This window comes from Musca autumnalis, unplaced genomic scaffold (assembly GCF_047663935.1).
Source record: "Musca autumnalis isolate F117 unplaced genomic scaffold, ASM4766393v1 scaffold_4, whole genome shotgun sequence".
NCBI classification, from domain to species: Eukaryota; Metazoa; Arthropoda; class Insecta; order Diptera; family Muscidae; genus Musca; species Musca autumnalis.
In genome coordinates, this window is record NW_027411977.1 from 114,495,302 (window position 1) to 114,512,915 (window position 17,614).

The 17,614-nt window shown below is 35.4% G+C and overlaps 1 protein-coding gene across 17 annotated transcripts in view; it reads left to right on the top strand.

The window, feature by feature from the left end:
• Window positions 1-17,614, top strand: part of Ae2 (anion exchange protein Ae2) — a 187,691-nt gene that overhangs the window by 140,296 nt on the left and 29,781 nt on the right. For all 17 annotated transcript variants that reach the window (XR_012412739.1, XM_073984880.1, XM_073984878.1 and 14 more), the window contains 4 exons: window positions 5,076-5,229; window positions 12,756-12,904; window positions 12,980-13,104; window positions 13,264-13,390. Coding sequence is in view for 16 of the 17 variants with exons in the window: in XM_073984880.1 (XP_073840981.1) it covers window positions 5,076-5,229; window positions 12,756-12,904; window positions 12,980-13,104; window positions 13,264-13,390 (555 nt within the window). In the remaining variant the exon portion in view is untranslated. The remainder of the gene's footprint in view (window positions 1-5,075; window positions 5,230-12,755; window positions 12,905-12,979; window positions 13,105-13,263; window positions 13,391-17,614) is intronic.

Consider the following 17,614-nt stretch of genomic DNA (forward strand, 5'->3'; position numbering starts at 1 on the left):
TGGTCGGAAAATATTTAGGGGTCGTAATGGGCAAAAAACTTATTTGGAGAAAAAGACAACGTTTTTTTCCAAAGCGAATATCTCAGCTTCAATATGGGGTATACCAAAAGCAGAACCTGGCCATGAAAGTAGAAAATATCGCCTTTCTAATGATGTAAAGTAGGTTCTCGTAGGTGATCAAACAACGAATATATCGCAATAGCCGCTAATAGAACCCAACTTTTTATTTTTGCGATTTTAGTTATAATGACGAATATCACAGCTTCGGTTGGGGATCTTTCAAAAACAAAGTCTGACTATGAAAGTAGAAAATCCCATCTTTACAGTGATGCAAAGTAGGTTGGCGTAGGGCCACATAACGGAGATATCACAATAGTCGGCAATACATCCCATTTTTTCATTTTTTTGTAATCACGCTACAGGTCGCAATTTTAATCGGATCGTCACGAAATTTTGGGGGCTAATGAGGATCCTACAGAGAAAGAAGCCTATTGATTTCGGTGATGGTCGGATAATATTCAGAGGTCGGAATGGGCAAAGAACTTAATTGGAGAAAAAGTCAACGTTTTATTTCAAAGCGAATATCTCTGCTTCTAAAAGGGGTATATCAAAAGCAAAACCTGTTGATGAACGTAGAAAATATCACCTTTGCAACGATGTTACGTAGGTTGTCGTAGGTGGTCAAACAACGTAAATATCGCAAAAGCCGCTAATAGAACACAACTTTTCCTTTTTACGATTTTAATAATAATGACGAATATCACAGCTTTGGTTCCGGACCTTCCAAAAGCAAAGTCTGACAATGAAAGTAAAAAATCCCATCATTACAATGATGTAAAGCAGGTTGGCGTAGGTATCCAAATAACGTAGATATCGCAATAGTCGGTAATACATCCCATTTTTCCACTTTTTTGGAAATCTCGCTACAGGTCGCAATTTTAATTGGATCGTCACGAAATTTTGAGTGTTATTGGGGGTCCCACAGAGGAAAAAACCTTTTGATTTTTGATAATGGTCGGATATTATTCAGGGGTCGGAATGTGACAAAAAAAATATTTGAAAAAAAGGCCAACGTTTTATTTCAAAGTTAATATCTCCCTTCTGTAGGAGGTATGTATATCGAAAGCAAAACCTGGCAAGGAAAGTAGAAAATATCACCTTTACAACAATGTGAAGTAGGTTGTCATAGGTAGTCAAACAACAGAGATATCGCAATAGTCGGTAATGCATCCCTTTTTCCATTTTTGTGCAATCACACTACGACATTTTGATCGGATCCTCACGAAATTTTGGGGGTTGATGGGGGTCTAACACAGAAAGAAGCCTATGGATGGTTGGCATACATCCCACTTTTCCATTTTTTATTTGGGTTGTACAGTCGATGCACTTAAATGCGTATCAAAAAAATTGACCTGTGTTAATGTAGACATTCAGAGCAAAGGCGCTAAGCAATTCCAATTTTAATATTTTGAATTTTATTAGTCAAAAGCTTATGAACAGGGGTAGTGGTGTAGGGTATCGCATAGTCGGCCCTGACCCGACTATAGCCTTGGCTCACTTGTTTTAATACTATTTTACAAAATATTTATGGCTTTATCACAACTAAATTCGTTGGAAATTAATATTTGTTATTCCCCAATGGTAGAAAATATCTTTCAAAAAAAAAGATTTTATTTGTGGTCAAATGACTGTAGTATGGTGTTGCTAGTTCTTATAGTACAAAATCTATCTTTTGTTTGTACTGCCGATGTGAGTTCTTTTAAAGCGGTTTTGTACTGAAGTTGCTCTAAATTGGTATTCCCGATTCTCAATGGTTAAAAAACCCCACGAAGAAAGTGACAAACATACATAGATCAGAAATGGGATAGGGAAGACGAACAGAAGCACACGTCATATAGTCAACATTATATGCTTTCGTCTGGTTGATGCATTTGTTGTTGTTTAACACGATACAAGAACTAAGTTTAGTCTTTACTTGCGATGGTTCTACCAGGGTCACTAAAAAACCTCCTAGGCAACACGCAGTGCCGACAGGCGACATTTGACTTTTGTTTGGAAAGTTTAAAAGTTTTTAGCCTAATAGTACTCAGGACCGTTTCACATACGTCCATATTTTGAGTTGTTTACAGTTATTTACATTTTTCATAAATTTCGACGTGGGTAATCACGGCAGAGTGCATTGATCAAATAAAATCTTTGTATGTCGATAAAGGATCTTATCTTATCTTTACTTACCTGGCCTTTACTTACTTATCTGGCCTTTTACAGAACATTTGTTCGATAAGCCGAACTAAGAAAAAATCTCCAATCCTCTCTGTTTGCTGCTGTATTTTCCCAATCTGGGATATGTAGCTTTCTGATATCTCGTTTCACTTGTTCGCTCCAACGAAGCTTTGGCCTTTCAGATCTGCGAGAACCTCCATGCGGCCCGTATTTATACGCCTTTTTAGCGGGTTCATCATCACTCATTCTTATAACATGACCTAGCCATCGCAATCGTTGTATCTTTATTCGTTCAACTACATTGATGTCATTGTAAAGTTGATACAGCTCGTTGTTCATACGACGCCGATATTCGCCGTCAACACACATTGGCCCGTAGATCTTTCGAAGAAATTTTCTCTCGAACACACCAAGCACTTCCTTATCTGCTTGAGAAAGTACCCATGCTTCGGAACCATACATTAGCATGGGTAGTATCAGTGTTTTGTAAAGTGTTATTTTTGTTTGACGAGAGGTGGCTTTATTCCTAAACTGCTTACTCAGCCCAAAGTAGCATCTGTTAGCCAACACTATTCTTCTTCGTATTTCACAACTGATGTTATTGTTGTGTTTATGGCGTTGCCGAGGTAGACGAAGTCCTTTACTACCTCAAAATTTGCCAGGTCTAAAGCCGCACTGATAGGGTCCAATAATTTCATTGACCATAGGCTTTAGTCTCTCTCGATAGCCTTAGATGCTAGTGCTATTTTTTATATAATTTTATTGTAATTTTTTATTATAATAAATATTTGAAATAAAACAAAATAATTATATGCAATAGGGAGCAGACTTATGCCCCTGTAATTGGAGCACACAGTCTTATCACCATTCTTGTAGACTGGACATAGGATGCTCACGTTCCAATTGTCGGGTACGCGTTCTTCCTGCCAGATGGTGCTAACTAGCTGATGCACGCACCTTATCAGCGTGTCGCCTCCGGTTTTGAACAGCTCGGCTGGTAGGCCGTCTGCTCCTGCCGCCTTATTATTCTTCAGCCGGTTTATTGCTGTCCTTACCTCATCTTGGCTGGCCGGTATATATTCAATACCATCTTCTGGGATTGGATCTGTGGTATCTTCGCCGTCTTCACTGCTATCGGATACCATCAGTTTGGAAAAATGTTCTTTCCATATCCTGAGCACACTATCTGTATCAGTTACCAAATTACGTTGTTGGTCTCTACAGGAAAATATGCCTGTACCAAAGCCATCAGTTTGATGCTTCACTCTTTGGTAGAATTTTCATTCTGTCTCCTGTACATCTCTATTTGTTCACACTCCCTCTTTTCCATCTCTCTCTTTTTCCTGCGGAAAAGACGTTTCTCCTCTCTCCTTTTCTCCCGATACCTCTCTCGTGCGCTACGCGTTGCTACTGATTGTAAAGTAGCCCTATATGCCGCATTTTTTTCTTCGGTAGCAGCACGGCACTCCTGGTCATACCATGGATTCTTTGGTGGAGGTCTATGGTATCCAAGTACTGATTTTGCGGCTGTTTGCATGGAGTGGGCAATATTTAGCTATTGTGCTGATATGTTATCGGGACGAGAAGCGCTTTCACTAAGCAATTGGGTCAGTTGAGTGGAATATGCTGTGGCTATCTGTTGTGTTTGCAGCTTAGCGATGTCCAACTTTCGTGCTGTGTCTGTCCGTGCTTTATTTGCAACGTTTAGACGGGTACGTACCTTTGCTGCAACGAGGTAATGGTCCGAATCTATGTTTGCTCCTCGGAACGATCGTACATCCAACACGCTCTATGAATGTCTTCCATCTATCACAACGTGATCAATTTGATTTATTATTCTTTGGTCCAAACCTAAGTTTTTAACGTTCTTATGGGTGAACGCGCGGCACATGTTAGCTCACTACCTTTAACGGGTGTTTAAGGCAGCTCCCCAGGTGACACCACGGGGAGGTCAGTGTCCACTTGAGATGGGAGAGGGACCAAGATAAATCCTGGACTTTACCATGTTAAAACCGGACTTTACCATGTTAAAAGCAGCAATCGCCGGATGATGCTGTAAAAGCGTTCCAATACCATGTTTTGGAGGTGTCTCAATCAAGCCACTGTAAACAACCCAACACATGGTCGTATGTCAAACTGTCCTGAGTACTCTTAGGCTAAAAATTGTCAAACATTCCAAAAAAATGTCAAAATCATGTTATAGATCCATATACCAATACGATATGGACGATACCTCTCAATTTTACGTATTTTCGTCCAAGAATGAGCTACTCTTTAATTAGAATATTCTACACCTCCTTTCATAAAAGAAAGAAAATTATTTCATTTTATTCCAATACAATTCGAGGTGGGGGGTAAAAATGTTCGGCATGACCGAACTTAAGGTGTCAAATTCAGAAATTTTTAATATTTTTATTGCCATAAGATATAAGTAGCAAAGAATATGTGGTAAAATTTTCAAACCAATAAAAAAAAAATACCAAAATTTCTTAGATCTCATGGAAAAAATTATGAAAAATGGGTTTTTAGGCTTTAGAGGTAGTTTACACTATCTATCAATGTCATATGACACGAAATAAAAACATTCCATATCTACCCACGTAGGCAATGTGGAGACGTAATTTTATTACAATTTTGCACATACATATTAGCGACTATATAATGATGGAAAATTTCATGTCATATGACATTTACATATAGTGTAAACTACTCCTTAGTGTGCCGACGGTATCAAATCAATAAAATCAATTTTACTTGTTACTTTTTTTTTCAAAAATTTTAGATTACATTAATGAATTAATTAAGGAATAAATGTTTAATAAATTCTTTTTACTTTTTGTTTTTCATTTTAGTCAAGTGGCAATGAAGACCCCAATGAAGTTCATTTGGACTCGGAAATGGAAAAAGTTTTCGCTGGTCCATCTGCGCTTAAGGAAAAATTTGATGTAACTACATTTCAAGATTCCGTTCATCCAATACCCGGTAGCTTTAAAAATATTAATAGTGGTGAGTAAAAGTAATTGTATGAACAGTAGCAAATATTTTAAATTTTTGTTATTTACTGCTAAGTGAAGTGTTAGCCCCATTATTCAACCGAAATTACTGAAATTTGTTCTTAGTCTTCGTTGGAGTTACATTTCTTTCCTCTAGCAATTTCTCGTATTCAGTATTCCCGATTTTCGTTATTTTGAAGGCTTTATCTCATTAATTAACCAAAAAACATAAACTTGACATTAAGTTTTCGCTAGTGGTAAAAAACATTACACTGTGTGTCATTTTTTGAGTCATGGTTTATTAATCATATTGTGACACCACAGCGTGATAGAAGACCAAAAAATAGAAGACACTTGTCTCACCGTTTTTCCCTATCTCATCATCTTTCGCGGTTGTAGGCCTCCAAAGGTTTGAGGGGTAAAAAGGGGTAATTTTTCAAGAATATATCTTCCAAACTGTTAGGAATTTTGAATTTATCTCAGAGGCAAAGTTGTAGATCTTGTATTGAGGAACACAAATTGTGAACACATATAATCCATAAAACTTCATCTGCAAGGTCAAAATCGCCAAGGATAAATTTCTTTTAAAATTTTTTCTCGGGTTTTGGTCTGCAGCTTTCAAACCGATCAAATTTGAAGCAAACAACGAACTACAAAAATGTACCGCAGATCCCAGTAAACATCTTTCTAGAACATACGATCTCTGTATTGACGGTTCTTAAAGGTCAAAATAACAAAGCAAAGGGGATTTTTATCCTGATTTCTCTGGTCTGGTCCACAGATACTAAACCCTTCAATATTCAAGAAAACAACCAACTGCAATAATGTAGCAAAGACATCAGTGAACAACTTTCTGGAACATGCGAAATGAATATGAACGGCTCTTAAATGTGAAAATAGCAAAACACGTTTGAAAATATTCAATTTTTACACTTTTTTCTCCGATTCTGGTCCACAGTTACCAAACCGCCCAAAAATTAGGGATGCCGTCAACTACAAAAGTGTACCTAAGATTTCAGTAAACAACTTTCTAGAACATTTGACGATTCTAGGAATGATATATGATATATTTTGGTCTTCTATCACGCTGCGGTATCAGAATATGGCTAATAATTTTCGTGTTGCACAGTGTTATAACAGGTATAAAACAAACCTTGCAAAAATCAGACAGTATAGGCCTACGTTTTGGTATAGCCCCCATATAAAGATACCACCAGATTTGAGCTCTTTTGAGGTTTTCAGTCAAAATGCCCAACTTATCTAATCTAATCTAAAAAATCTGTTCAATCAGGTGGTACTCGTACATTTATATAGGGGCTATATCAAAGTGTGGACCTATGTTGCCAATTTTCTGTGTAATAGTTTTGTGACTGCAGGTTCCAAATGTTAAATTACCGCTAGTTCCGTCAAACAATGCCACTAAAACCCTCAAAATACCGAAAATTGGGAGGCACTGTTATATGCGCGCTATACCAGAACATGGCCCTACGTTTACATTTTTTTATTGGGAAGTTTCGTGACTGCAGAAAACCTCAAATGTCAAATTCCGGGTAGTTCCATCAAAAAATCTTACCAAAACACTGAAAATGTCAAAAATCTGGAGGTACCGTTATATGGGGCTTATACCAAAACATGGACCTATATTGACCACTTTTGGTGGAGAAGCAGTGAGCAATAGAAGCTTCAGTTCGGTTAAAAAATAAAGCTAGGGTTATGACTTTTTGATTTCCTGTAGTGAGAATGAATGAACGTTGTCCTATTAACATTCATTCCATTTTATTATAAAACACGTTCCGCACAAGTCACATAATTTTTATTTTTTTTTTTTTTTTTTTTTTTTTGAAAAAAATCGATGAATTTAAAAAAAATCTCAAAAATTATTTCGTGTTGCACGAATGAATGGCCCTTTGTCTATTAATGACTAAAATAACTTTTATTCCATTTAAATTTTAAAAAACGTCTCTCACAAACAACTTTTAATTTTTGTGATGTACGAAATAAAGTTATATATAACATTAAATGATATATATGTTATAAAACGATGAAAAAATTAGTTAAAAATAAACGGTTATGTGATTTTGGTTAAGTTGTGTGCCCTTATACATTGTTTTCAGTGAAATATCTGCTTATAGTATAAAAGTTCTGACAAAAAACTGTAAAAGCTTTTTGTGCGAAAGCTTTTTCATCGAATCACTTTATAATTAATATTTTATGTAATCTTAGGTAAAAACTCATCAAAATATCATACAGGGATACCAGGTTGTTAAAAATTCATTACCCTAATGTTTATCGTTTTTGCTAGAAAAGTTTAGTGACCACTTAAATGTCAATTACGGCTAATTCGGTTAAGAATTGTAGCTTAAATCTTCAAAGTACCGAACATCGGGAGGTACCTTTATATGAATACTATACCAAAACATGGACTTATGCTGACGATTTTTGATGGAGAACTTTCGTGACCACTTGAAGCCTCAAATGTCAAATTACAGCTGGTTCGGTTAAAAATTGTAGCTAAAATCCTCAAAAAACCGAAAATCGCGAGGTACCGTTATGGAGACTATACCTAAAAATGGACCTATGTCAACAGTTTTTGGTCGCGTGGTGTTGTGACCCCTAAGGTAATCTCAAATGTCAAGTTTCCGGTAGTTCAGTAAAAAAATTTAGCTAAAACCCTCAAAATACCGAAAATCTTGAGGTACCGTTATATGGGAGCAACTCCTAAACATGAACCTATGTCGACAATTTTTAGTAAAGATTTGTTGCGACCACTAAGAACCTCATATGTCAAATTACAGCTAGTTCGGTTAAAAATGGTAGATAAAACCCTCAAAATACTGAAAATCTGGAGGTACCGTTATAAGGAGGCTATACACTAAACATGGACCGATATAGTCCATCTTCGATCTGCCTAGGGAAAAAAAGATACTCGGATGCTAAAATGTAGCGCTCTAACTCAATTTTTGCGGATGCTAGAGTGATTACAACAGGCGGACAAACGGACATGGCTATATCAACTCAGAATTTTATTCCTATCAGGAATATATCAGGAATATTGTCAATTATTTCATATTCCATTTCAGAAAAAAATGATAACTTTTTTTCGCGCTACATCAACGATTTTTGATATGTAGGTTAAGAAAAAGATTCCCAGTACGAATCTGGTCGCGAGCCAGTTTTTGGTTGTTGCGGACAAAAATTATGGCGCTTCTATTTCACTTTTTAAGAAAGAAATATTATAAAACGCTAATTATTTTAATGAGCACAATTGTTACAAAAAAGTTCTCTCGAAGTGACTTCAGCGAGTAGATTGCATAATACCTGCAAAATGTTACACAAAATTCGCGGAATGTACATAAAATTGATAAATTATTGAATATAAGTCTACTTTTTTTTAAAATTAAGGTCCATTTAGAGGTCATATTATTACATAAAAAATTTTCGTGGATCCAAACTTCACGGCGAAACCAAAATAAGCACATATTTTGGTCAAAAAATAATTTTTTGTTTAAAAAAATATTTTTTCACATGCATTATGTAGTAGAAAACATTTTAAAAATTTATAGGAATACTTCCTTTATTTTGCTTAAATCTCCCAACAAAATAGACGGATTTTGCTTTATTGACATTCATATTAAAGCTTTCCCATTAGGGAAGCTAATTGGGTTGATGAGGATATATGTCAAAGCTTCTGAAATGGAAATAGATGTCAAATAACCCATTTTTATTTATATGCATTTTAAAATACATGTAAATCGCGTAATTATCAAAATCATTTTGTCCGCATGTGATTTTCATGTACAGCGAGACCATATCTGTAAATTTGTATATGTTTTTTCGAAATTTAATTTGGAGGCTAAGATGTAGCATCAGCTGCATCTTAGCATTAAAATACCTATAAAATATCGCTAATTTGCGCAAAGTGCATACAATTTTTGTCCGCATCCGATTTCAATGTCCACCATGAAAATCTACATCGATATATATCTATATCAAGGCGATCAATTAAGAACCGTGGATGTAGCATCACACACTATTTTTTGGGATAAAATGAATGTAGCTCCCTTATCAGTGAAGTTTTCAAATCTCTGTTTCTGCTAAAACGAAACAATGGAAACGAACCGCAGAAAACGCGATAAAATACGCGATATTTCCAAAAACAATTTTAGGTGATTTTTCTACTTTGGACTTTCTTGTAACTCGCGTTTTAGTATATTGATTTTTACGGAGAATGATTTATTAGATCCGGAACGTAAAAAACTAAAATGTGCAATCAAGTACGAGGAAATCGAATGACAATTGTAAAAATTAGGTCCGAAAAATATGTTTTTTAAAAAAAATGTTCGCACAAAATTTCCGCATTTGGATGTAGATTTCTATGAAGCTGTGCAGACTATATTCACATTAGTCGTATCAAATAACTCAGAATCGCAAGTACTACAATCCTATATATAATTTTTTGAAAAACCTGTTTGCGGAATGAAATTAGAAGAAATTTTCAAAAACACTGTAAATCTGGCTTCAAAATGTCAGCATCATTTAATGGTAGAAGCAGTTCAAATTTTGAAAAGTGATACATTAGTGGGATGATCCTTATTTACTTTTACCATAGACTAATTAAGTAGAGACTACGAACGCTCTCATTTTTCATTCTCAACCAGATGTCGCACGAATCGATGTGGGGCTAGTCATCTGACTCAAGCCAGACTGGGGCTAGTCAAATGACTCAACTTCGAAAACAATTTATTTGTTTTTCTACCAATTAGGGTCTCTGTTTGCAAACTTCGCCACTTTAAAATGTGCTTTACATATGAAATTAACTATGCCACTCTTTTTGATAGGCATATAGTTCGTAAATGTTAATATTTTTAGGAGTTTTCGTTTGAGTGAAACAAGTAGCTGTCACTCAAACCACAAACATGCGTAAACGACATCTGTGTCGCCGCAGATAAATGGTGAGAGCCATTCTTTGTCTCTACATTAATTAGTCTATGCTTTTACTTTGACAGGAAAATCGAGAGAAGTATGGTTTACTCACAAATCGAGAGAAAACAAAAAAAGAAATGGTGGCTTCAACCCATTTTTACGCATTTTTTAACAGCTTCAACCCAAATTATCTTTTAAGGCCAATAATTTTTGCCACGTCCAAAAACATTTCATTTTATCCAAAAATATTTAATTTCTATAATATAGAATCAAAAGTCGCGTATTCTAAAAGGGTAAACCTTGGCTTCAGCTATGTTAAATTTTCAAAAATATTGGTGATATATACTTTATACGGTCGCAAATGATTATTTCAATGCTTAATTCCCTAGGCAGACGGCAGCGTTAATTTGTATTAAGAACTGTTTTTAATTTTAGCCTGACAGACGACAGTTTCTGCATTTAGAAACAGCTGATTACTGTTTTGTTGTTGTTTGCACTGTATTTTTGTTTTCCTTGTGTCTCAGTGCATGAATATTGCTCTCTCCCTCATATAAATATGGGCTCTCTTCTACGGTATTGCCATATTGAAATACCTAAATGTCCTTTAAATTCAGTTGGATTTTGTGCATTAAGAATGTGGATAATGCACGAATTAATTTGAATTAATTTGCATTAACGCTGCCGTCTGTCAAACAAACTTAATATACTTTCCATACTACGATGCACAGTGGTTGCACTTACATTGGATGGTGTGACAAAAATACTTCTAGATGATATATCGAACTGAAATGTTTATCAATTGGTCCTCGGAGGCTAAAAACACTCTAACAAAAATATTGGAGTCCTAGGTCCAAAATTTCGCGTCGTTCTCATGTAGCGAGTCATTCTGAATTGAAGTATTTTACTGTTGCCAACATATTTTTTAACCGAATTCGCTGTAATCCGGTGCTAGGAGTTGTTGTTGCATAGTATACGTCCCCGCGAGAAACTGTCAATATTGGTCCATGATTTGCTATACCCCCATACATGATTTCTATCTTGATTTAATGTATTTTTCAGATATTTAACAAATTCTAAACGGATTAGGCTTTAATAGTGAACTCAGAGTTTAGAACAGGATTTTATAAATAAATTTGACATTGGTCCACTTTTGGCCACAGCCTGCATAGGGTTACCATGTTTTTTCTGTACTTTATAAGATTTAATCACTTTTTTTCTGCAGAATTACCTGTAATAACGTATTTTTGTTTCTCAGTGCGGGGAAAATTTCCACGTTTTGACGTGTTGCAACATTAGGGTGTCCCAAACAAGAAAAAATATTTATTAAAGTGTATACCCCCAAAACCATTTATTTTTCAATCGCGAGTTTTCAGTGCGACTCCAAGTTACCATGTTAAAAGAAATCACTAATAGCACAAAAACAAAAACATTGAACAGGATAATAAAAATAATTTTAAAAATTCAAAATATATGAATTCAGCATCTAAAAAATAGAGTTCAAATTTTGGTCATAACTGCCAAAACCGCAAATTTCCGCAAAAAGTCTGTACAGTTTTGAAATCTGCAGGCGCTAGGCTTCAGTATGGTACTATTGGTCATTCTTGCGTATTTTTGGAAAGTGACTAAAACTTTAAGAAAATCCATACATCTATATTAAATAATTTCATTTTTATCAATATATATTATAACCAAAATATTTGACAACCCTTTGAATTTGGAGGAATTTTCATAACTGGAAAAATGAAGCTTAGGCAATTTGCTAAATGATTCAACTTAAGTTAAGGTGTTAAAAATAGTAGTTTGTTTCATAAATTCCCTTAGAATATAACTATTTTTTCATTTTTAAATATATATTTTTTTTCTTCAAAAGTAGTCATGTTTGCTTTTTCTCCTTAAGAACCGCGAAAAATGGAAAAATCAAGTCGAGTTTCGAAAAATTTGGAATGTTTTGAAGCGATTTGCATCTTTAAATTTTTAGAATGAAGAAATGAATTTTTTGATTTTTGTCGTTGGGCGATGGAGGGTAGAAAACAGTGCCTTTCGTGGTAACTGATAAATGGACATTCCCAAGATATGTTGTCACAATTATTTACCACTATTTCATACATACATACATATCGACGACTCCAAACAATAGTATGCTAAGTCGACTTAGCATATTTTCAAGTTCTTTACATTTTTATATTTAACGTCCTTGAACTTAAATTCTGTCAAATTTTGGTAATAAGCGGACAATCCGAACAGAAGTTATAAACAAATATTTACTTAGCATAGTACTGAAGGTCAAAGAAATTTCCAAACTTTTGGAGCTTGTCCTGCAAAACTCACTGTTCAGAATTAGCAAACTATTAGTTGGAGGTGTCGAACGTCCTTTAACTTAAATTCTGTCAAATTTTGGTAATGATCGGTCAATCCGAACAGAAGTTATAAACAAATATTGACTTAGCATAGTACTGAAGTTCAAAAAAATTTCCACACTTTGAGAGCTTCTCCTGCAAAACTCACTTTTTAGACTTAGTATACTATTATTTGGAGGTGTCGATATATCAAATTAAGCACATTAAATTTTTGTTGATACCAATAGCTAAACAAAACATTTCCTCGTTTATTTCACAGCCAATCGAAAAAATTTACCAGGAGACTTAAATATAGAAGAAAAAAACGAATACGAAGAGGGTAATGAAGCAACAAATGCTCAAAATTACGATGATATTCCAGAAGATTATCCATTAGTATCGGAACGTGCTGGTCATGGAGATCATTCGGTAAGGAGGAATTACAAAACAAAGAAAAAATTTATTACATTATAATCTGGTAATCATAATAATTTTTTCCAACAGGATAATTCTGCTGACGAAAAACACGTGCAATTTGGTAAAAAGAAGGCCTCAGTTGTTACACCTCCCAGTCTAAGTTATGATGAACAACCCAACGACAATATACACGAACGTAAAAGAAGAAAAAGGTAAACAAACATATGGCGTTTTGTTGATAAAAATAACACTAATTACCGTTAATTAGTCCGCATTGTTTTGTTTTAGCAATAGAATAAATGTTTAATAATTATTTCGTTGTATTCCGATTTCTATTTATATTCGTTTTTGTTTTGTTTTTATTTCTGCAGTCGAATACAGTATTATAGACAACGGAAATTTTCCCATCAAGACAGCGTGGAAGCCAAAAAAGTCACTGAAGAAAACGGCGATGCCGGTAATCGCAAAATATCAGCACCGGAAGACGCGGCACTGGAGGTAAGAAAATCCAGTGTTTGCATTATTAATTTATTTATTTACGTTTTTTTCCTTATCATTGTTGGTTTTGTTTTTGCATGTGTATACATATGTATGTATGTACATGTGTATGTATGTTTATTTAGAATAGTTATTTATGCACAGATCTATTATTGACACCTGATATGTCTCAAAGTTGTAGTTATCAATTATGTTAGACATTTAGGTATAAAATTCCACAGCTGGATGTCTTGATGCGTTACTAGTGTCAAATATGTGTGTTGCTTTATCGCCATTCCATTTTCATTGTTTAAGTGCAGACGATATTAAGTTAAAATGGTTAACTTTTATACTCATCACCATATAATAAAGGATATATTATACGCTGCAGCACTGAAAATGCAAACAACTTCTAGTACAAACACGCCATTTGGGTTTTGCATTCCCGTTTGCATTTCATGGACTAATCTTAACCGGGCTAAACCTACTCTTTATTGTACTTATCGTGACTTTATCTAAAAAAACGAGTAGGAATTTTGTTTTGTAGTATTTAAAAGTTGCCCAAAAGTATTGAAACAGATTTGTCCAACAGACAAACTGGAAACATGTAAGAGCGGCGTTAAGTTCGACCGGGCCGAACTTGTTATACTCTCCACCACGAGGCCACAACCTTCAAAATACCGAAAATTGGAATGTACCGTTCTATCGGGGCTATACTAAGGCGTGGACAATACCGACAAATTTAGAGGGGAAAGTTGAATACCCCCAAATGAAGACTAAATACCAAATTTCAGCTATTATTGTGGCCATAACATTCAAAATGCCGAAAATCGGGAGGTACCGTTCTATTGGGGCTATATGAAAGCGTGGATCTATATCGACAAATTTCTTATGGAAAATTTTATACCCCATATAAAGGCTAAATACCGAATATTGGGGCCTGTACAATATTGAGGCCACAACCTTCAAAATACCGAAAATCGGGAGGTATTGTTCTATGGGGGCTACACCGACAAATTTCATATGGAAAGTTTTATACCCTAAATGAAGACTAAATACCAAATTTCAGCAGTTTCGGAGGAATATTAGATGCCAAATTCCAGCCATTTCTGTGGAATGTTGAGGCCACAACCTTCAAAATACCGAAAATCGGTACACGCAAAAAAAAACGGCCTCTCTAACATATGTCCAAACATATTTTGCAGCAAACATATATATGTTTGCAACAGTCCCAAACACAATATATGTTTGGGTCTGCAAACAAATATATGTTTGGGTGGAAACAAATATATGTTTGGGTGGAAACAAATATATGTTTGGGTGCAAACATATATATGTTTGGGTGCAAACATATATATGTTTGGGTGCAAAGATATATATGTTTGGTTGCAAACAAAGATATGTTTGGGTGGAAACAATTTTATGTTTGTGTGCAAACATTTTATATGTTTGGGTGCACAAGAATACAAACCCAAAAGGCACAAAAAAAAAACAAACATATGCACCAGTGGGCGCTTACTGAGAGCAAGGGAGCGTAAAATTCAATGTAAAACACTTTAAAATGTGTGCTCACTTGCTCTCAGTAAGAACTCACTGGCTATCTCTATAGTATACACACAAATGTTGTGGTTTTTTTATTGAAAGACAAAAGAACAACAAACACAAAGGTACATACAAAATTCCAAAGAAATACATAACACACTTTAATAAAAGAAAAACTGATTGAAATAATTTGTAAATAGTCACACTTTTAAAAAGGAAAAATATATAGAAACGTAGTTGAACGCTTCTCCTTAGTTGTGAAATAAAACAAATTGTCCTCATAGTTGAAATCATCAGCGGGGAATCGGCGTCTAGAATCAAATGATTATGTAATGTAATAAATAAATATGTATATGCCATATTTCAAATATACATAAGTATGTATGTAATTACCAATATTAAATGCGATTTCTTCCTTGTCCAATAAAATCATTCCATTCAACTTTCCGATTCAATTATAAAATGTATTGGGCATTTCATTTACTAAAAAGCACAATTTCTTTAAGAAAACACAAAACACTGATTTATTCACTCACTTTACCGTCTTGACTCTACAAAGGCAACTAAAACACTGAAGAAAGAAAAAACAAAATAATTCATACCATTTCTTCTTATCCTCTTCGCCTGCTGTTAACAACAACAAAACAAGAAACACACGAGTATGACGCATACACGCCATCAAAGCACCAAAGCCCCCTTCTTCGCTTCTACGTATTATATTATACAATACACACAACTCTTTATTATTAAACAGCATTCCAAAGCCGCGAGAACACTGTTATTACTCTCATTGACAAACATCCTCTCTCCGCCCATGAAAAAAATGTTCTAACATAAAAAATATGTTTTACACAAACATATCAAATTGAGATATGTTACAAAATGTTGCAAACATTTATTTGTTTGGACCCAAACATATAATGTTTGGATCCAAACATATATTTGTTTGCAACCGGTCCCAAACATAAATTTGTTTGGATCCAAACATATTTCTAACATAAATTTTTCTGCGTGTAGGTACTGTTATATGGGGGATATATGAAGGCGTGGGCAAAGAAGTATAGAGACTATGTTGCTGCATGCTGCATGAACACATCTCCCATTAAGTCATCATATTATGCGAATCCCCCGCAGACCCCCAAAAGCAGCCGCACACGCAGCGCTTAACTCCAGCCATTGTTCATGCAATCCCTGAAAATGCATCATTTTTGCAATTTAATTGCAATGGACTCCGAGATATGATCGAGAAACTTCTTAAATACGGAAGAACATCATGGTCGCGGCGGTACAGGAAACCAAGCTTAACAACAACTGCAGCTTACAGCGTTGTGATGGTTACAAATTACTGAAGAAGGATCGCACCAGAAGTAGAGGTGGGGATTAGCTTTCCTATTGCACCAGTCTGTTAAATACAGACTTATCTCGCTTGAGCCTGACTCTACTGACCCGGACGTTTCACTGATGCAGCCGCTCGTCATTTTGTTGTTCGAATATCCGAAGTAAGACCAAACTTCACGGCAAAGGCGACGGGATTAGCAATTGAGCGTGATGAGCTTCGTCGAGGCAACCCCAGTGGTCGGAGAGCTGACACTGGAAGTTAACAGGTTGGTCGGGGAGCATAAGTAGAACAAATGGATTTAACCGCGAAGTGTTGCAACATCGAAGCCGGTATAAGTGAATTGTGGGCAACGGTTAAGTCACTCTTGAATCCTAGAAAGAAGGAAGAAAGGACCTCAGCCAGCAGCCCAGGAGTGACAGGAGAGTACTACGCCACATTAGATCTCTTCCTGCCAAGGATGAACTACCACAGTTTACAAGGGACGATGTTGCGAATGTCATCAGGAATGCTAAATGATCCAAAGCGTTGGGATACCATGAAATCTCCATGATAATCCTGAAACAGCTGGATGTGCCGGGAGTGTAGTACCTCACTATAGTTCTCAACCTGTCGCTAGCAACTCTCATCACGTCTGGAAAATGGGCAGGGTGGTCCCGCTAATGAAGCCAGCAAAGGTGAATCATACAGGCCTACTTCGCTTTTGTCGATCGTCAGAAATATATATTCAGTTACCGATCATCAGCACAGCACGACAACAACGCTGCATGCCATACACATACATTTGTCGAGGCCTCAACCAGAGAAAGAAGTGTGATAGAACAGTGATGCTGGCGCTTGAATTATCAAAACTTGCTTGACAGTATCGAAAGCTAATTGGATTATTTAATTTCAAATTCGAAACATTTCACTTGTAATTTGAGAATTCCAATTGATATTCGAATTATTTCATTTGTAGTTTGAGAATTTCATTTGAAATTTGAAAGATTTCATTTGTAATTTGATTTTTTTCATTTGTAATTCGAATTATTTCATTTGTAATTCGAATTTTTTACACCCTCCACCATAATATGGAGGGTATAATTAAATTTGTCATTCCGTTTGTAACACATCGAAATATTCATCGGAGACTATAAAGTATATATATTCTTGATCAGGGCAACATTCTAAGTCGATATAACCATGCCCGTCTGTCCGTCCTGTCCTGTCCGTCTCTGTTGAAATCAAGAAACAGCTCGCAATTTTTAAGATAGAGCTTTGTAATTTGGTATAGAAGTTTCTATTACTTCTAGGATGTTTGGTATTGCAAATGGGCTAGAAGCAAAGGACTTAGTGAAAGATATGCTTTCAAATTTTTGAGAGATACA